Source organism: Myotis nattereri (assembly GCF_964212035.1).
Source record: "Myotis nattereri genome assembly, chromosome: 11".
Taxonomy (NCBI): Eukaryota; Metazoa; Chordata; class Mammalia; order Chiroptera; family Vespertilionidae; genus Myotis; species Myotis nattereri.
In genome coordinates, this window is record NC_138086.1 from 65225949 (window position 1) to 65248502 (window position 22554).

General features: G+C 42.4%; 1 protein-coding gene across 5 annotated transcripts in view; it reads right to left on the reverse strand.

Moving 5' to 3' along the window:
• PDE1C (phosphodiesterase 1C) overlaps window positions 1-22554 on the reverse strand; it is a gene marked incomplete at both ends in the record, with an annotated part of 336640 nt that overhangs the window by 89474 nt on the left and 224612 nt on the right. For all 5 annotated transcript variants that reach the window (XM_081102034.1, XM_081102038.1, XM_081102036.1 and 2 more), the window contains one exon: window positions 1044-1157. In XM_081102034.1, the coding sequence (XP_080958160.1) occupies window positions 1044-1157 (114 nt within the window). The remainder of the gene's footprint in view (window positions 1-1043; window positions 1158-22554) is intronic.

Sequence of the window (22554 nt, forward strand, 5' to 3'; positions counted from 1 at the left end):
TGTTTAAATTCAAGCAAAATCCCCCAAATAAACAGTTCTGTATTTGAGCACAGACATTTAAGTCATCTGTCAGGTGGACTTAGCTGATATTTTAAACTTGTTTATAGGTCAGACCACTAGAACAAAATATAAATATACTAAGTTACATCAAATTTAGAATTGTATTTTATACTTATATTAAGCCCTACTAAAAAGGAGTAAAAACTGGTGTTAATAAAAAGATTTTTTATCTTTAAACACATCAGTTGGGGAAAGGGAATAAAGTGTGTATCATTTGGGGGGGAAACTATGATATCAAATTTCCTTAAATTAGGAACCAACCATGTTACAAAAACTAAGCCACAAATTCTTAGATGACTGGGAAATCATCTAAGAATCATCTCAGATTGGAATTTGGCATAGAAATGTAAGGACGCACAAATACTGACAAAGGAGCCTATCTGAATTTTTAAAGGAAGATTTCATATTCATCATTTCAACTTTTCTTTCCCAAAAGAAAAGCAATTTTATTGTTTTCAAATGCATTTAGTAATTGGAAGCACTTTAATACTTTTGGATAATTCAAGTGCAGAGTCAGCTAAGAAAAATTAATGTCATACTTATTGAAAGAGAAACATGGGGTGCTTAAGAGAACAAATGCTTCTCCATCACCCCCAGACCCTCCACGTACAGACAGATACTGTGAGCTAGAGTAGGACCATAACATTTAGACTGAACCTAACAATATGCAATAATCATAGTAGAAGCCTACATTTGATAGAAAATCTTACCTGATTTTTACAATGACTTTTCCCCTATGACATGGTCTCACTCCAGTGTCATAATGGCTGGATGAGATAAGTTCTATCAAACGCTCCTTTTGATCGATGAGGAGGTACAGAGAAAATGTGAGCGCAAATCTACCCCATTTGCTTGTGGAAACTAAAGCTCCAAGACCGGTCATTTGAATGCTACCCTGTACATGCCATGGGGGACAATTCAGAAGGGCCATTTAATGGGAAAGTCACCATCAGTGCACTAACTTCTTGTCATTTTTAGCTTACCTGGTTTCATCGATGTATACAGACTCAAGCACTGTAGCTGCATATTCCAAATTCTTCTTAAGATCTACCACTGAAGCCTCCCCTCTCTCTAACTGTTTGACCAAAGACCGTAACCTAAGGGAGGAAAAGACATAATTCAATTAGAATAACAGAAACAAAGAATGATCCTACAATTACAGTGACACATTTTAGAGTCATTCAATATTTTTATTTATTCCAATATATTGTAAAGGAAAATATTAATCTAATAATGGAGCTGGCCAGTATATCTCAAGGAGCAAGTTATAAAATAAATGCACACATTTTTATGAAGCAAGAATAAAAACATTCTCATCTACTAGGCACTGACCACCCCCAACACTTTCCAGCTACCTTTTATGTTTAAGAGTTCCCTACATTATCAATGGTTTTACAGCTTCTCTGATTTTAATTTTTGTTGCCCTAATTGGATGCAGTAAAGCATGACCAGCAACATCATCATCAGGTTGAGATTCTGCTATGATGACAGTACTTTGTTCACAGAGAACGTGGAGAATAGCAGCCTCCTGGCCCACGGGTCTTCCAAGACAGCCAAGCAGATCTAAATCGCCAGAATAATCTTAGAGGGCTACAAAGGTAGCCATGAAGGCAAAATAGCTCACTGGACAGCAAGGATGCCTCTAGGAGCAGATAAATACCCTAGTTAAAAAACAAACAGGAGGATGGGTGATCAACCTAGAAACTGAGGACAAGACCTTCCCCCCTGCTAGTCAAGACTTCCAGAGGGTATAAGAGAAATGATAAAGCATGCTCTCCTCAGAGAAGGACCTAGTATGTAGAGCTATAAAATGCCAACAGATGATCAAAGTCCAGTAACTAGGAATACTAAATACCACAGAGATTAGGAGATAGGACAACACTTCAGACAGACAAACAGAAAACACACACACACACACAAAAACAAACTTTGGCCGGGGCAGGTTTGGCTCAGTGGATAGAGCATCGGCTTGCGGACTGAGGGGTCCCGGGTTCGATTCCGGTCAAGGGCATGTACCTGGGTTGCGGGCATATCCCCAGTGGGAGATATGCAGGAGGCAGCTGATCGATGTTTCTCTCTCATCAATATTTCTGACTCTCTGTCTCTCTCCCTTCCTCTCTGTAAAAAATCAAGAAAATATATATATATTTAAAAAAAAACACAACAAACTTTGAGGATACTTCACAACATATTGGCTATGCAATTCCAGAAAAGTTATTATTATCTTTTTTAATTCTCATCCAAGGATATGTTTTGATTGATTTGACAGAGAGAGAAAGAGAAAGAGAGAGAGAGAGAGAGAGAGAGAGAGAGAGAGAGAGAGAGAGAGAGAGATATTATTTGCCTCCCATAAATACCCCAACTGGGATCAAACCCACAACATAGGTATGTGCCCTGACTGGGAATCAAGCCCGCAACCTTTGGTGTATTTGGACAACTCTGTAACCAACTGAGCCATCCAGCCAGGGCAGGCAAGTTATTTAATTTCTATGAGAGTCAGCTATAAAATGGAGATCCAACCAACAAATCTCCTAGATTGCTATAAATGTTAAATCAAATTGATATTAATATAGTCACATCAACCATGTGACCCACTGTCGGTTTTTCCCCATCTTTATTGAAATGTAATTTACATATCACATTGTGTAAGTTTAAGGTGTACAACATGATGATTTAATACATGTATAGATTGGAAAATGATTACCACAATATAGTTAGTTAACACATCCATCACCTCACACAGTTACAATCTTTTTGTGATGAGAATATTTAAGATTTACTGTCTTAGCAACTTTCACATATATAATACTCAAAACTAATACTTGCTAGCTAGTCATCATGCTGTACATTAGATCCTCAGAACTTATTCGTCTCATAACTAGAACTGTGTGCTCTTTGACCAACATCACATCTACTGGTTGTTTTTCATAAAAGACAATTGTTATCATTACCATCATTGCCATTATTTGGTGACCTCGATCATCATAGGCAACTAGATGAGAAATACTGTAGCAGGACACTTAAGATTACCATCAAGTCTCCATTTCCCAAGTCTGGGCCCACCTTCCTGACTTCAAAATCCTCTGACTTGTATTCACAAGAAAGAAGGCTTAGGCTTCTTGGCGATATGTAAACTACTCCCCTGTAGGTCCACATGAAAATGATCAGCAATAAAAAAAGAAGGAAAAAGTCTGGATCAACCTCAAAATGTAAGCAAGGGGTCATCCACACAAAAGAAATTCCCGGGAATGTCAATGATGTAAAACACAGAGAAAGTTCACTTGAGTCACCATCTGACTGTGAATCTCTAACATGCAAAGGGAAAGATGCAAAGCACATCCACAGAGGCCTCTGCCCCCTGGGAGGTGAGGTTGGCGGTGGCTCCATTAGCAGCGTTAGGAAGTGCTCTGGGTTTCAGAGGCAGCGTAGGACAGGTTGTTGGCACGGAAGGGCTTGGAGTCACTCACACACTGTAGACAGCCCGCCTGCCAAAGGATGGCAGACTGCAGCGGCCAGCCCTGAGAGCTGCTCCAAAAAAGGAATGGAAGCTCTTTAGCAATAGCATTCCTGGCTACGTCTGCCTCTCATTTTCACTCTCACCTCCAAGAGCCCCACTGCCCTCCAGGTTGTTTGGACTGGCAACGGGCAAAATAAAACGAGGGTAAATTTAAACTTTTCTATTTCTCCCTTCATTTGGGGCTTCAGGTTCCTGCCAGGAATGTCCATGAATCACTAATAGGACCCATCTCAATTCTCAAAACCGAAGAGCAAAGGACAAAGCATTAAAAAATGAAAATGGAAGGCTAATAGGAGTAAGAACCAGATGGTCCTATCTGCTGGCAATAGGGCTTCCATAATAGCAAATATAAGCAGCTTTAATCAAGAAAGTTTTCCTAGACTAAAGAAACACCTTGATAAACAGATGAAAAGAGATCAAATACAACCAGGAAAAAGATAAATGAAAACATCTAACGTATGCCGTTCTAATTTTTTAATTCAAAGAATAAAGAAAAGAACTTGAAAATCTTCGAGAAAATAAAATACATTATTTAAAAGTAATGAAAATTCAAGCTGGCCACAGACTCCTATCCTGCCCAATATCAGAAAGCAATTTAACAACAATAGCAAGTTTTGAAAATAGTATGGTATAATTCAGGATATCTATATCTATATTTCATAGAATTGCCATGTCTATGTGAACCCATCAAGTGTATTCTCAGGGTGGACAAAACTCAAGCTTTCATCATTAAAATGCTTTCCAGAAAACAAAGACGTTAAGGCATTCTCTATGCCAGAGGTCTATCCTCTTTCAAAGGGGATAGATTCATGGCTCTCCAATTAAATGGACTGTGGACTCACAACATAGATTTAACCTAACCACCCTTTACAAAATAGACAGTTTAGCCCTGGCTAGTTATGCTCAGTGGATGGAGTGTCGGCCTGCGGACTGAAGGGTCCCAGGTTTGATACCGGTCAAGGGCATGTACCTTGGTTGTGGGCACATCACCAGTAGGGAGTGTGCAGGAGGCAACTGATCAATGTTTCTCTCTCATTGATGTTTATAACTCTCTATCCCTCTCCCTTCCTCTCTGTAAAAAATCAATAAAATATATATTTTTAAAAATAGACAGTTTAAAAGATTAAAAAGAAGTGGCACATGGCATATAATGCTAATTATACAAGGACAAGTTCGCATGAAAATGACTGACACTTCTTTTCCTAAGACAAGTTCCTATTCCTACTATATATGCTATGTCACTCTTTTTATTATGAGTTGAAACCATTAAAAACATTTACTGTTTGTAAACACCACATATTTGAGACAGCAGGAACCAAAGAAGCCTCCGTCAAATTCTCACTTCACTTGTATTTCATAAAAGTGCTTTGAACTTAGATTGCTACCACCTGAGCAGAGGGGATAGCCAAAGGGAAGCCCTGTGGAACCAGAGTCGATTCCCATGGCCAGCGCATGACCCCAGGCTAACACACCTGCGACATGTTGGGCACCTAGACATGCCCAGGAGTACTCAGGTACACACACACACACACACACACACACACACACAGGAATGAGGGGGTCAGGCACAAGTGTCATTCATTTCTGAAGGAGCCGCTTCAAATCCTGACCCTTTACTCTATTTCAGCGGTTCTCAACCTGTGGGTCACGACCCCTTTGGCAGTAGAACGGCCCTTTCACAGGGGTCACCTAAGACCATCCTGCATATCAGATATTTACATTACGATTCATAACAGTAGCAACATTACAGTTATGAAGTAGCAATGAAAATAATTTTATGGTTAGGTCACAACATGAGGAACTGTATTTAAAGGGCCAGAAAGTTGAGAACCACTGCTCTATTTGATAGGACAAAGGATGCTATGTAAAAACAAATCACAGTCAAACACTGTACAATTAAAATGATCATGAGCCTTAGCCAGTTTGGCTCAGTGGATAGAGTGTTGGCCTACGGACTGAAGAGACCTGGGATTGTGTCTGGTCAGGGGCACATGCCTGGGTTGCAGGCTTGATCCCCAGTAGGGGGTGTGCAGGAGGCAGCCAATCCATGATTCTCTCTCATCACTGATGTTTCTCTCTCTCTCTCCCTCTCCTTCCTCTCTGAAATCAATAAAAATATATTAAAAATAAAATAAATAAAATGATCATGAACATTAACAACCCCCACTCCTGGGAAAACACAACACTGGGGACATCATCAAGTCATGAAGAGCCTCATATCTCTTGTGATCCGGCTGCCAGAACCCTAGGGAAAGCGTCACTGTGAACCCCTCAACATTTCAGATCAGCAGCCCTGAAATCGTCTGCCCCAGAGAGTCCCCCACTTTGTGCCACAGTGAGCAGAAATCAGCTGCGGGGGGTTCCCCTGATGTGGTCACCAGTAGAGCCACACCTTGGGCTCAGCCACATGTATGTATCCAGTGTGCAGCTCTGACCCAACAGGAAGCTGGAAGCACTTCGCCAGTGGCTTCAACTATCCCAGAGAAGAAATGACACAGAATAATGTACCTTTGGATGCGTAAGTGGTACCAAAAATTCAAGTCTACTCCCATCCTTCTAGCTTATGAGATGAGCAGAAGATTCTACCAACACCCTGGCAGGCAGTGAAGGGAGCCTTGGACAACACCCAGACAACATTCACCTCTCTTTAGTCAAGGACAACTAAACAGGAAAAAAAAAATCTGTGAAAAGATTCGGCAATACAGATTCAGAGAACAGACCACTCAAAATGCAGACAAAGACACATTTTTGAAAAGGAAATTCACCAAAAGAAACAAAAATAAATTTTAGGGAGCATCTGTCTGCTTTGTGTTCAATTAAATTCAAGAAAGCAGATCTGCGAAACAAAGGTGAAAGCTGAAATCATAATGTAATAAAAAGTGAACATATTGAGAAAGACGAAATGAAAAAGAAAAAAATTATGGCAATACAAAAACTATATAAACTTTTTTAAAAAAGTAAATGGTGCCTGGCCCATGTGGCTCAGTTGGCTGAGCACTGTCCCATGCACCAAGAGGTCACTGGTCCGATTCCCTGTCAGGGCTCATGCCTGGGTTTTGCCCAGTGGGGGGATAGGGTGCAGGAGGCAGCCGATCAATGATTCTCATCATTGATGTTCCTATCTCTAGCTCCCTTGCCCTTCCTCTCTCTGAAATTAATAAAAACATATTTCCAAAGTATTTTTTGAAAAGGCCAATGTCCCCAAGGACAGGTGCCATGGTAAGCTGGAGTCCATGCATCTAGTTTTTTAATACCACTCACAAAGATTTTTGGTCTGCACACCTAAAGGGGAAAGCGAGAAAGGGAGGGGAGAGAAAAGAAGAGACACAACAATAACAGTAAAGTTTCTCTTCCGAGTGAATGCTCAGAGTTTCCAGCACTCCATCCACTGCTGTCACCGAGGCTGCCAAGTGATAGTTTCAGTAGAGACGTGCAACACCATTTTAGGAATAGCTTATGCTTTCCAGCCTTGGCAGGATGCCTTCCTGTTCATCTAATGTGTCACTTCATTGTGGAGGAGCCATCGCACCTTTGCATGAGTCTTCCATTTCCCCAAATAACCTCTGTGCTTTCCATGTGCTTCTTTGCTCCAAGGCAGACAATGAAAGGTTGCATCACTTCAGTTCTCTGAGCCCTAAGTCTAGCACAAGTCCTGCAGCTCCCTCGATCCCGTGCCAGTGTTTGGGACGCATAAAAGTGTTGGAAGAGAGGAACGAAATGAGAAAAGGCCTCAACTCTGTATTTTGAAATTTGAAAGGCTGTTGGAGTAGAAGAACATCTTCCCTGCCACCATCCCACAAAGATCATTTCTAGAACCAATGGAGTTGGCGTGATTAGGAAGCAACTTTTGGACTCAACTTCACAACTTCGAAAACCCTACAATGGACCAAGCACTGTCCCTATCCAAACGAGGTCTCAGTAACCCTGCAACACTATGCCTGGAGAACATATATATTTGCCAAGTTTTAGACGCCACGAGAATGAAATCATCAGAGAAGCACAAGCAAAAATAAACTGGGACAAAAAACCAGGAAGCATACTTTCTGCATCTGTCACTTCTGCCCAAGGTTGTTCCCTCTGAGGATGGATGAGCCGCTCGTCAAATGGCCGTGTGGCGAAGGACGGCTATTGTCTCCCACAGGCTTTTGTTCGGTTTGAAAGAATGTGAGAGGGAACTGGGTCCTTCACAGCACTTCCCTCACATCCCAATGAATCACGCGTCCTAAAAACTCATTTGAATAAAAAAATCACCGTTGCAGTTCCTCATATCCGTGGATTTGTAAGCCAAAGGCGTCTCCGTGTACTTTTCACACACCTGTTTCCTCCATGTCACTCCCATCCCCTGCCGCTTACCTAAATGTCATAGAAAGCAAATTAAAACAACTCCCCCAACTGCAGTGCCCAAAGGGACGTTCAGGCTTGTGCTTTAATGTCACCCGTGACGCCATCTGAGTATTTTTCTGGTGATCTGTCGGTTTCTATAAACAAGATGGCTGCACTTGAGACCCTCATTCAACATTTACCGGTGCTTTCTGTGTACAGGCACTGTGGCAGGCTCTTGAAATACAAAGGGGGAAATTGCAGTGTCTTCCCTCCATGAGGAAAGACAGACAGCCAGTCCACACCTGCCGTGCAGCACAGCAAGCGTGATGGCGGAGGTGGGACAAGGGTGCTCAGGAAGCACAGAGGAGAGGAATCTCCAAACAGCAAGGCCCTTTCTAGAGAAGGTGACATCAGAGCTGTCTTGAGGCCAGATAGGCATCAGCCAGGAAAGCAGGATGGGAGGGAGAAATGGTGGACTGCGCACTGAGAAAGCAGCCTGAAGACTGTGATCCATCCAGAAAACTCCATGGAAGGCTGGAACTCGGGGCTATGCGAAGAGATACAACTTCAGAAGACGGCAGGAGCCACACCCTGGTGGGCTTGGCATGCCAAGCTAAAGAAATGTAATTTCTCCTGAAGTAAGGGGGAGGCCCTGGAAAGTTATTAAATGGGGTATGGGGGTGGCATACTAAGATTTGCATTTTAGAAACACCAACCTCGCAGCAGAGCAGAGGAATGCAGGCACTTAGTGAGGGGGACATTCTATATGTTTTGTTACAAATAGGTTTGTCTGATACCTGAACAGTGCAGCACAAATATTATGTCTCATGTGTTAATAGGCTGTTGCATGAATTTGGTGGTAGTATGGATCATTGCTTTCAGTAATTTCTGGGAAAGGACTTGTTTTGGGCACGTGGTTTCCTGATTTAGTAGTGGCCTTTAAACCGAAACAGGAACACCAACAAAAATGACTGGCAAGAAGAGCCTAGTTATACAACTTGTACCTTTTGTTAATGCCATAAATAAAAGGAAAATGTGCTTCTATGATACCCAAGTACACAAGCTTAAGGCAGCTATACAAATAAATTTAAATAAATTATTGGGCTGTAATTAATTTTTCACTTAAAAATGAATAAGATTATTAAAGATTTTAAACAAAATCATTAACAAAATTGGTGCAATTGAACATGTTCTGAACACTTCACCCAGTTGCAGAGTATAACATTCTCTTCAAGTGTACCAGTGACAGCGAAATTGGCCACATGCTGGGTCATAGCGAGAAGTCTCAACAAATTCCAAATAGTTGGAATCATACAGATAATGTTCTCTGACAACAGTGAAACTCAACTTGAAATTAACAATAAAAATGACTAAAAATATTCTAAATGTTTGGAAATTTAGAAATATACTTCTAAATAATGTTGGGTCAAAATTAAATTAGAAAATAATTTTAAATGTTAATGAAAATATGCTACATCAAAACTTGTGGCATGCAGGTAAAGCAGTGCGTAGAGGGAAATGTATAGCCTTAAATAAATATACAGGGGGCCTTGACTTACGAGTGTCCCGACTAACGAGTTTTTCGAGATAAGAGCCGTCTCTCGGCCGATTTTTTGCTTTGAGTTGTGAGCTAAAATTCGGGTTACGAGCCAGCTTCAGATACCCCACCGCTAGTTGGCGCAGCGAATGTCACAGTGAACGCCACAACATCAGCCCAGCATCACGAGTCTCACTCGGTCACTTTTTGATTTGACATACGAGTAATTTGAGTTACAAGCTCCGTCACGGAACGAATTAAACTCGTAAGTCAAGGCCCCACTGTACTAGAAAAGGAGAACATCTGAAAATATGTTATTTCATTAACTATCTCAAGAAATTTAAAAAGAACATGTTAATCTAAAGAAAGTAAAAGACAGCAAAAAAAATAAACACAAAAACAAAACTTAACTAAGTAGAAAACAAACTTATAACAGAAATAATCAATAAAGCCTAAATCTGGGTCTTTGAAAAGCTTAAAAGAATATGTCCCCACACACACACACACACAAAAGAGAGAGAATACTACTACACATCCAACAGACATTCAAAAAAGTAATAAAAGAATATCATAATTTTCTGCAGATATAGCCCTTCCCTCACTAGATCCAGCTGATATATGTAAGGATGTGCATAAATACTTTAATATTAATATATGCACAACATAAGTAGGCAAAAAAATCTGCCACAAGGAAAAATTAAACAGCAAATAAACACTGCTTTTTAATTACTCACTTTTACATGTGATTGTTCCATTCCATTAGCGTGGACCTGTTCAAGGGTATCACTACATGCTCTCTTGGTTGCTGTGGATTTTCTGGTAAATAGTTGCATTCCTTTTGTTTTCATGAGCAAGCCTGCATATTCAGTCTTCTCCTAGCTTCTCTTCTACACGGTAAATCTCCTTTCAGGGTGCGTGTTTGTGGGTGTGAGCGTGAGTGAGTGTGTGCATGCATGCCTACTCATGGACTGTGAACACTAACCAGAAAGTACTGTTTTGTGCCAAAAAAAAAAAAAAAAAAAAAAAAAAAAAAAGGCCTTCTATTTGTATGGTATTCTAGGAGTCATTATGACCCAGGGTTAGAGTTTCCATTCACTGTCAGTTTATAATGCTGATTTTATTCCTGTGGAGATCTTGTAGTACTATCACACAGTGATTTAGAAAGGTGTCTCTTCTGCACCCCCAATCATTCTTGATCTTATTAAAAAAAACGTTTCTTAACAGCCAGTTTATCCCTTACTTGTTTTTACCACCACTCAACTCACACATTTTACAAAAGGAAATGGTGTCCCCCAAAAAGTGCAAGATTGATCATTATTCTAGGAAAACACCTCCTCTCTGAACTATGACTCTAGGTGGGCAGAGCTTATTGGGAAAGCATGCTAATGGAAGAACCCACTTTATTGGCCATCATTCTTCAGGAAAAAGAAAATAAAAACAATGGAAAAGAAAGCCCAGAGCATCATCAGAGCATCATTCAGAATCTACCACAGGCCATGCTGGGGCTGTGAGGTGCAGGGGAAGCGGGGGATGTGGGACAAGGGCGGGGAGAGGGTAGAGTTGAAATCCTGCCAGGCTGCCAAAAAGGTAAGTTCCAGAAGCCAGTTTTCATTTGCAGCTATTCATGTGGAAAGAATCACCATCACTTTTCTCTGCAGATAAACATGTCACTTCAAAAACATCTGTTTCAATACAGCAAAGAAATGAGAACCAAAAACATCTTTGAATGGGAGTAATGAGAAAAGGAAGATGAGCAGAAATGAGAAGAAAGTTTGCAGGGAGATTGAAACCACTCACAGACACAACTCTCTACATCTTAAGGGCCCACCCAGCCCATGGCCCCCTCAATTTTCTTCCCTGAATTAATCAGAAGTGCATGGCATTGGGAGGATTATCCAGATGCTAAAGCTCACACACCCAGCAAAAGCACAGAAATTCTACCACACTAGAAACATAGTATGTCTTAGCAAGGTAAATCCAAGATTACCTTTTTCCTGCATTGTTTTTCTTTTATAATAACAGAGATAAAATTAACTCATAGATAAAAAAAAAAAACCTGCATAGAATGGCTAACAAGATGCTGAATAGCACAGCGCCCTTCCTAAAGATTGATTCCAGAAGAATTATAAAATGAAACAACAAAACTCAAAGAAAACGGGAAACTCTTAGAGCGACTTGCTTTGAATGTGTGAGGACAGTGCCATGCATGTCCTTGGTCTAGGACAGACCCAGGAGGAAATGGTAGGACAGGGCGTGTTCCAGTCCACTATTGTTCCCCTCCCTCGGCCACCTCCAGAGGCACAGTGGCTGCTCCCTGCCTCTGGTCACTCACAGCTCTGAGAGCCCAGAGATCCAAGAGAGTTAATTCAGGGTGATTTGTCCCACCCTGTGGCTCCACTAAGTTCAACATAGGCTTCCAAGACAGCCCCAGAAGGAAAAAGATGTGGAAGGGCCTGTGTGGGAGGTTTTCACCGGGCTGGACCTGGAATGCATCACCTCTGTCGCACTGTCCGGAACCTAGTCACAGGACCACCTGTCCAAAAGAGAAGCTGGAGGTGCAGTCCCGTGTATCCCTGGAGGATGAGGAAGGGGGGCTGCTGAAGAGCCAGCCAGTCTTGCCACAGCTACAAAACTGAACCCTGCCATCTATACTTTTTTCTTTTAAGTCTTTTGTTTCTACCCTGTTGAGAGCATCCAATGAATATTGCATATGAAAGTGGCTTGCTAACTTTATAATCCTATTAAGTGAGAGACATGATTATCCTCATTATGACATAACCTCTCAAACCTTGAAATAAAAATGAGAAAGTTCTCAAGGGAATTATCCTGAGTGAATAAAACCAATCCCAAGAGGTTACATACTATACTATCCCACTTGTGTAACATTTTTGAAATGACAGAACTATGAAATAAAGGACAGACTCATGGCTGCCAGGGGTTAGACGGAGAGGAGAGTGGGACAAAGACAGGTGTGAAAAAGTGACCCACGAGGATGACAGCATTCTGTACCTTGGCAGTGGTAACAGATGCACAAACCTACATACATGGTCAAATTGCACAGAGCTAAACATATGCACACATACATGCACAATAAAACTGGGAACATCTGAAGAGGACAGATGGATTATGTTAATGTCTACATCCTGGCTGTACTATTGTTTTGCAAGATATTTGCATTGGGGAAAACTGACTAAAGGATTACTAATGGGAATCTCTTGGTATTATTTCTTACAACAATGTGAACCTACAATTATCTCAAAATAAAAAGTTTAATGAAAAAGAAAAGGACACAGCCCTCCAGCTCAGTGGAATGTTGATGAGAACGGGCTGCTCTTAAGTCGTCCTTACCTGGCTGGTTGTGTGGGGGCCTCTCTGTTCATGGGGCTGCTTAGTATTTATCTCCCAGGTCCTTCTGCTCGGCAGGAGGGAAGAAGAGAGAAAGGCTCACCGGTGGGCTGTTAACTGTATCTGATGGCTTTGGAGATGACGCAACAAGGCTTACACCCAGTGATGTCGGGGACTTGGTGAGAACCAGAGAAAGACTCAAGGTGACTCCATGCTGGAGGTTGTCAGCATCAACGGAAGAAACTGGGATGCCAGCAAGTGGTCGTCACACTAACAAGATGAGGGAAGAAGAACCTGGTGATTTTACTAAAGGGCCACCGATGCCACCTCTACTGGCCACGGCCCCTTGGGACCTTCGAGGTCTGAGGCTCTTTCCCTCCTGCATATCCACCGCCCCTTTTCAGTTCATCCTCTGAAGTCTGTTTCATTTCGAGGTAATTTCAGGATGGCAGGCTGGCCACGAAGTGTTTATAAGCAAGGAAATTCAAAGCAAGGCATGAGGCTGATGGAGGGGGTAAGTAAGTAGGGGTGTGAAAGAACCTGTCATGGTGATTCCTTGTACTGTATGGTGCTTTCCAATCAAACAGGAAAACAATTTACATATTATTAACATTTGAAGTTTGTTTTCAACATAATTACCATTCAATTTCCTTCCCACCACAAACTGTTTTGTAATAGCTCTGGGATGGGGGGGGGGGGGGAAGGATGGTGTGGACCTGTGGTACGTCATCATTCATTGTCTGTCTACTCGAGCTCATTCTAATAACTGAAGGTGTCAAAAGCCAAAGCTTTTCCCTTTTTGCCACATATTGATAGAATAAGGCGAGTTGAAAGATTTTTTTTTATTTATTCAAGTGTTACCATCTCATTCACCAGCACTGCCTCCCTCTCTTGGTGGGTGAGGACTGGGACTTGTCTCACTGTTCCTTCTATTAAAATAAGCTGCCCCCGCCCTCTGTGGTTAGAAACACAAGCTGGATATAGCTCAAGTAGCTAAACAAGGTAAAAGTGAATACAGGAACATAACTATTTAGGAACAGAACTTGCCCCCTGTTAGCTATTCTCCATCAGAATTTACAAGGAGAGTTGACTTACAAAGGCATTAGTGCTAATCCTGCCGAATACTGATAGATCAATATGAATAAAGCACTCCACTGCCCCCAGTTGATTAGTCCTCATGGTTGATGACGGTAATGTTTGTGGTTAAAATTGTTATCTGGTGCTATGGAGTTTTCCCCTCGTGAGCAGTATAAGCCTCCACTATTTTAAGACTTACTCATTTAGCATTTTCAAACCACCTAAATATCAGTACATCCGCTGAAAGATTGTTTTTTTAATGGCACTTCAACCTACGTGGTGTCGTAATGTGTTCTATTATTGCATGTAAAGAGAAGAAGTTTTTTCAGAAGAGATTTGTTGAGCTTCAGTTTCTAGCTCGGGGACTGGAAAGAGGAAGAAACAATTCTGTTCAACGACTGTCTATTAAAGGGCAAAGAGACGTCGAGGGAATCACGAAATGTTCAGCACTTGCTGTTGACTCTGGAATGGCCATGAGATTCGTGAAACTTGAGGAGGGGGTGGTGTGTTCACACCTGTGCTATCGAGGGTTTGAGAGAGGGAGTTTGCCGTTCTCCCTACCAGACCACAAACAACGGAGGCCCAGTGATGTCCCTCACCTGGCATCGCAACAGAGGGGACACCTGCTCCGTCCACAGCCTGGCACAGCCACAGGCCACGCGGAGCAGGTGTGACCCCTGGTCGGGGGTCTCCCCGCAGAGGAGATGTAGCTGAGCTTGCCCAGCGTTGCCGTGAAGTAAGAACCACGTGAGCACCTTCACTAGCTCTGGGACTGGCCTTACAATGTACAGTCAGAAGGCGGCTCAGTGAGCAGCCCGAGCCACTGTGTGTGCGGTGGCTCTGGGCCGTTGACCACGGCTTGCAGTGGCCGAGGTGCGGATTTCTGCCTTCCCCCAGGACTAGAATGCTCTACTGCCTGGAGTCTGGGGAGCCATGGAGCACTGCCACCAGCCCTGCTCCCCTGGGCTGTAGGTGCCTTCGAGGCAAGGGATCCGGAAAACCTAAGATGAAATGACTGTAAATTTTTTTTATTTTTTTGGTTAATCCTCACCCAAGGATATTTTTCCATTGATTTTTAGGGAGAGTAGAAGATGGGGAAAGACAGAGAGAAACATTGATGTGAGAGAAACACATAGATTGGTTGCCTCCTGCACATGCCCCGACCAGGGCCCGGGCCGGGGAGGAGCCTGCATCCAACGTATGTGCCCTTGACCAGAATCAAACCCAGGACCCTTTGGTCCGCAGGCTAACACTCTATCCACTGAGCCAAACCAGCTAGAGCTAAGACGACTATAAATTTAAAACAAGATAGTTTTATGCACTGAAAGTGTTCTATTGTGTATTGAGATATAAATAACCGGTTTGGCTCAGTGGATAGAGCATCAGCCTGTGGACTGAAGGGTCCCAGGTTCGATTCCTGTCAAGGGCATGTACCTTGGTTGCGGGCACATCCCCAGTGGGGGGTGTGCAGGAGGCAGCTGATTGATGTTTCTCTCTCATCGATGTTTCTCACTCTCTATTCCTCTCCCTTCCTCTCTGTAAAAAATCAATAAAATACGTTTTTTAAAAAAGATATAAAGGTAAGGAGCAAAACACATGGAAGATCTTACATTTGTGGAAATGCTAAACCAACACGCGACCATCCCTGAACCCAGCTTCCTATCTCATCAACATTTCCTCCACTCTGGCATTCTCTCTTTTCCAATTTCTGATCTCATAAGTTCAATGGGAGGTGATCTCAGATACACGGATGTGTTTCATTTTTACCTCTGCAATGATGAAAGAATCTATTTTTTAAATTCTTTCCCTTTGATTTTTCTCTAATATTTTTCTTTCTCTCTCTGACCAGTTAACAGAGCTGACCAGGAAAAATAGGTATATTGTTATTATTGCCAGTTCTCAAAGGCACTGTCCCGTGTTTGAAGTATTGGCCCTAATGAAGCACCAGACTCCGCGACCTATTAATTCCCCCACATTCACATGTTTAGAAGAATTTACAAGAGTTTCTGGGAAAGACTACAAATAACGCGACATGCAATAATTTTTTACTTCTTTCCTTCCCACTAGTCAGAAAACCAATAAGTTGTTTACCCACCATAGAACATCAACTAAAATGCTGGTGTGGGATTTCTCTCAGGTTTTATCAAACACGTTTCCTAACATTCCTCTATGTAACAGAGGATTTTTTTTACTATCACACATGTTTAAATGTGAGATGAAAATAATATCTTTTAAAAATATCAGCAAATGGAATAAACATTTCACACAGATAAACACACTTGTATTGGCATTTCCCTTTGTAGGCCTCCACTAGAGTTTCTGAAATTTTAAAAACCTTTGCTTTATTTGTATTCCAAAAAGAATACTTGGTCATTGTACAACATTTATGAAATATCTATTAAAATAAGAGAAGCCCTGGCCGGTGTTGCTCAGTGGTTGGAGCATCAGCCCATGCACGGAAGGGTCACGGGTTCAATTCCTGGTCAGGGGCTCATACCTGGGCCGTGGTTTGATCCCAGGCCCTGGTCGGGGCATGCGTGGGAGGCAACCAATCAATGTGTCTCTCTCACATCAATGTTTCTCTCTGCTTCTCTCTCCCCCCTCCATTCTCTCTAAAAAATAATGGGGAAAAAAAAATAACCTCAAGTGAGGATTAACAAAAAAATAAAATAAAAATAGTTATGATAAAAATTATGACCCATAGATTTGTTTAAATTATTTGTAACCTTCCCTACATAAATTATTTAGTAGCATGCTTTTATACTAAAAAAAATTATCTATATCTTCCAATGTTATTTAATTTTTTTCCAACATAATTTTAATTAAAGCATAGTTTTCAACTAAATATATATTATAATTTATTCAATCAGTCCATTAGTGTAGGATACTCAGGTTTTTTTCTAATTTTTGCTGTTACGAACTGTATTTAAAAAGTTTCTTATAACTATATTTTTGTGCACTGTTTTTTCTTAGTAAGACAAAATTTAGAAGGCCAGTATCAGGATCAAAGAAAAGAAATATTTCTTAACTTTCTGACACGTATTGCTAAATTCTCCACTAAAAACTTAATAGCAATTTCTTCTTTTTTACCAGCAGAGTATGAGCATGCCCACTGCTCCAGTTTGTCACAAAAACCTGTGAAAACTGTTTTAAGGCAATGGAAATGGATATGCATAGATAAGTATTTTGTCTTCTTTTTCTATGCTTCAGGTTTCCAATCAGAATTTTAAAAGTAGTGCAATAAACAGCTTGAGATGATCATCTTTAACAGGAATGGCTCCCTCCATCTCAACTACATTTTAACTGAAGGAAGTTATTTATGTTTCTAATATAAAACAGTAAAAAGTCATCTTCAACCCTCCCTGCTTCTCTGCCTGGCAAGTCGTGGCTACCATTCCAAACTGCCCTTAGCACAGCACTGCTGCCGGTTCTGGGCCTTCTCTAGAGCACAGGTGTCCCGTGTACACCAGTCAGCCTGGACCGCAGATAATAGTGCATCAAAAAATGCCAGCTGCCCTAGCCAGTTTGGCTCAGTGGATAGAGTGTCGGCCTGGGGACTGACGGGTCCCAGGTCAATTCCGGTCAAGGGCACATGCCCGGTTGCGGGCTCAATCCCCAGTAAGGGGGTGTGCAGGAGGCAGCCAATTGATGATTCACTCTCATCATTAATGTTTCTCTCTCTCTCTCCCTTCCTCTCTCAAATCAATAAAAAAAATACATATATATTTTTAAATCCCAGCTAATAGTGTAAGGCCCGGAAGATCTTTCCATGTCCAGTATTAACAGAGGTGTTCTTAAAAAAGCACAGATTTTATGTCATGTATGAAAAAGGTGTTGGGACAGTAAAAGAAGAAGGAAAGGTGGGGGTTGGGGGAGGATAGAAGCAGGGAAAAAAGGAGTGATGAAAATAATATGTAAACCTTTGGAATGAGCGTGCCTGTATTTCCCTCAATAAGTGGAAGGAAGCAGATCAATCTATTACCTATTTCACTTTGCCCAAAGTGTTCCTAGATTAAGGTGACTCTGGAATGTGTTCCCTATCACTTCTCATGCTCAGACAGGGCTCTCTCGAGGGAGGCGATTTTGTTCCCCATGGGAAATTAAGCAATGTCTGAAGACATTCTGGTTTTAGCAGGGAGGTGTTACTGGAATCTAGTATATTAGAGGCCAGGGAGGCAGCTAAACATCCAATAATGCACTGGACAGTCCCACACAGCAAAGGATTACTGGCTTAAAATGTCAGTAATGCCAAGAAACCTTGTTGCAAGGAACCTGAAGCTTTAGGAACTAATAATTCTTAGGAAACCCTAATGAAATTATGTGTGGATTGTTTTTAGTTCAAATTATTTAAAATATATTTAGAAGTCAAATGGATTAAAATAGATCTCAATGGGAGACTCAAACACTTCACTATATGAGCAACTACTCTGAATTTGCTCTTAGAACATGAAATTTGTAAGCAAAATAATTTATGGTGGAAAAATTCTACTAGTATATGCGATTGAAGAAATTTCTCTTACATGTAGGGTCCTAAGACAATTGTTAACATTGCAGATTCTTCAAATTCTCCTGACTGGAACTATCACAACACTCAAGTGTTTTCAAAAAAAAAAATCTAAATCCAGTGTGTCCAGACATATAAATATGAAGCAAGCAGGTTTTCTGTATACTTATTCTCCTACTGGTCACTGCTAAGTACTGCTTCAACTCACTACTGAAATGGCAAAAACTGGTACAGTATTTTTTTCCAACATTCACTGACTTTCCATCACTCCTCTGAGAAAGAACCAACTCAATAAAGACCTCATTAAAACTCTCATCTCAATCGAAGTGAGTAAAATTAATACGTTAGCAGTAAATTATGCATCCTTGATGGTTCATGCCCGTAACTAATTAACTTTAAATGGCTTATGGAAATCGTTTGGATGCTTTGTCAGTTACCCATATTGGTTGATGAGATGATTTTATCATCATAAACTAGGAACACCTTAAACAGTAGTTGAATGTAGTCCCAATTATCATTCAATTGAAAATTTGGTAAAAACTATGCTAAGACTTTTTTATTTAATTATTTTACATACTGGATGAACATACTTACTGTAGGCTAGATACCATTTAGACACTGTGTAACAACAGAGGAGTCACTGGTCTCATATGGCTCACAACCTAATAGTACAAGTTCATTACAGATATCAAATGATTGCTTCCATTGAACTTAATAAACATTTAAAGACTACCCATGTGCTGTACATTATTCTAGACCCAAAGAAACAAAAGCAAATAGATCACAAATTGACAATATTCTACTTCGTTTCAGACATACAAATAAGAGAGAACATCTCTATTCTTACAGATCAGCTATGTATTATCACAATAATATATTACATAGTCAGATATCAACAGACCTGAACTCTGTTATCTTGAATTCCTGGAAAAAAATTGAATTAAGTTAAAATGTTATATCATCTATTTTAGAAAAATTTTAGAGAGAAAATTATCTATTTGAAATTATTAGGCTGCTTCTTGCAAAATCATGCTATGCAAATATTTGTAATAAATTCCTTCTACACTTTAGAGCCAGAACAGAATTTGCCACTTCAGCTGGACTATGGGAACTATATAACTTAATATTTACAAACTGTTGTCTCTTTTTAAAGTCAGTGGTTGAAATTTCCTGTATAGTACTACTAGAGGCCCAGTGCACAGATTCGTGCACCGGTGGGGTCCCTTGGCGTGAACTGCAGGGATCAGCCGAAACCAACAGTTCAACACAGCCTGCCACTCCTGCCTGCTGCTCCTGTTCATCCCAGCCCTGCTGCTCCTGCCACTCCGTAGGCTCACTGCCGCTCCACTGCAGTCTCCATGCTGCAGCGGCCAGCCATGAGCACCTGTGCCAGCTAGTCAGCTGAGCAGCGTTCCTACTGTGGGAGCGCACTGACCATCAGAGGGCAGCTCCTGCGTTGAGCATCTGCCCCCTGGTGGTCAGTGTGCACCATAGCGACTAGTCAACTGGTCAAACGGCTTTTATATATATAGACTAGAGGCCCGGTGCACAAAAATTTGTGCACTGGGGGGGGGGGGGGTCCCTCAACCCGGCCTGTGCCCTCTCACAGTCTGGACCCCTTGGGAGATAACGACCTGCTGGCTTAGGCCTGCTCCCGGGTGGCAGAGGGCAGGCCAATCCCTAGGTGCAGCTCCTGGTCGGGCTCAGAGCAGGGCTGATTGGGGAGTTGGGGCGCCGCACCCTGTCACACACAGAGCAAGGTCGATTAGGGGGTTGAGGAGCTCCCCCCTGTCACGCACAGAGCAGGGCCCATCGGGGGTTGGGGAGCTCCCCCCTGTCACGCACAGAGCAGGGCCGATCAGGGGGTTGAGGAGCTCCCCCGTCACTCACAGAGTAGGGCCGATAGGGGAGTTGGGGCACTGCCCTCTGTCACACACAGAGCAGGGCGGATCAGGGGTTGGGGTGCCGCACCCTGTCACACTCAGGGCAGGGCCGATGGGGAGGTTATGGCTCTACCCCATCACACACAGAGCAGGGCCCATGGGAGGGGTGTTGGGGCGCTGCACCCTGTCACACACAGGGCAGGGCCGATCAGGGGGTTGGGGCACCGCACCCTGTCACACACAGAGCTGCAGGGCAATCAGGGGGTTGGGGAGCTCCCCCCCATCAGGCACAGAGCAGGGCTGATCAGGGGGTTGGGGTGCCTTCCCCTGTCACGAACAGAGCAGGGCGGATAGGGAGGTTGTGGCCTCGCCCCCTGTCACACACAGAGCCGCAGGGCGATCAGGGGGTTTGGGCGCTGCCCCCTGTCACGCTGATCCCGGTGCCGGGAGGCCTCGTGGCTCCGCTGATCCCGGTGCTGGGAGGCATATTACCCTTTTACTATATAGGATAGAGGCCTGGTGCACGGGTGGGGGCCGGCTGGTTTGCCCTGAAGGGTGTCCTGTATCAGGGTGGGGGACCCCACTGGGGTGCCTGGCCAGTCTGGGTGAGGGGCTGAGGGCTGTTTTCAGGCTGACAGATGACTGAAGCTCCCAACCGCTCCTTTTTTTCTTTTTTTTTTATTCTGGGCCAGCTTTAGCTCTGAGGCTTGGCTCCAGCTATTAGGCCTCTGCTGCTGAAAGCAGGTTTCTGGCCTTTGTTTACCTTCTGTATTTGAAACAATGCGATCCTGCTGGCTGAAGCCCGGGCCAACTAAAGCAGGTTTCTGGGGTTTTGTTTAGCTTCTATATTTGTAACATAGTTGCTTAGAGTTGCAGCTCAGAGGCCGGCAGTGGCAGGCAGGGAATGTTGGAGTCCTCCGTCACTGAAGCAAGCAAGCCTCATGTTCTCTTTAAGCTGCCTGGCTGCCGGCTGCCACCTTGGCTGGCAGTTAATTTGCATATCACCCTGATTAGCCAATGGGAAGGGTAGTGGATGTATGGCTAATTACCATGTTTCTCTTTTATTAGATAGGATGATCACAGTGGACAATAAGTAAATATGTTGGATGAATAATAAATGCCAAGGCAAATTTTTCACTCTAAGTACATTTTTTAGTGCACAAATTGAGTACAAAATGGGTCACAATCAATTCTTCCAAAATCTTCATATTTTTGAAGTTATTATCTAACCACAACCTTCTCCTCTTCATGTGAAATATTCCTGTCATTTTTTCCTAAACACCCACGTTTAACACGTTTAATCATCTCACGCATTCTCACACAACTCTTCCAGTATCTCCGGGCTCTTTTTAAAGTGTTAGTATCATGAGATTCTAATTAGTGCTTATCTCTCAAAAGTCAACTTCCTTATTAATAATTCCCAAGAGCATGGTAACTTTTTGTATTACAGCAGAAGCTGATACACAGAGGACAGGCAGTCTGTGAATTCCGCCTTCGCCTTGGCTTTAAGTTAGCTACACAATGAACTCTGTTGCCTTTGAGTTGGTCCTCACACAGGAAGATGTGTAGCTCAGCACTCCCCATGCTGCTGCCCAGTGTACTGTGGAGTCAACAGCATCTGTTGCTGCCAAGTCCATAGCAAGTGTCATAGGGTCGATAGAGAGAAAAGATGCAAGAGGCTTCCCACTGCATAAGGGAGACATTCATTCATGCAGCAATGACTGAACAAGAGATGGGCTAGCCCAGCAGGCCAGCATGTGGAGTACAGAGCTCTGTTCCAAAGCCTGGCTTCTTCACTTACTAGTTGCAAAACCTTAAACAAGTTTTTCAAACTTCCAATATTTCCATTTCATCTTTGGTTAAAAAAAGGGGGGTGATGACAAGAGTATCTACTTCATAGGTTTGGTGATGATTATGTAAAATAATGTATGTAGGGAGGTTAACACAATGCTTTTAAACTCTAGTAGCTGGGGTGTGTGTGTGTGTGTGTGTGTGTGTGTGTGTGTGTACTTCGTGCCAGGTACTCTACTGGGTATATAAATAACTATAATGCAAGGCAGAATTCTTTTAAAATAATTAAAATGAAGATCAAGACTAGACTTTGATAATGTGTCAACTACCTCCTGGTGTGTGTGTGTGTGTGTGTGTGTGTGTGTGTGTGTGTGTGTTCAAAACTAACCACAGAGGGTGGGAAGTTCTGAGCCCTATAGGTAGAAGCAAGATAAATATCTGTGTGCAAAGAAACAAAGAGCAAGAAAGTGGGATCCTTGTCATATTTTATGGGAATGCTCATATTTGCATTCTTGGG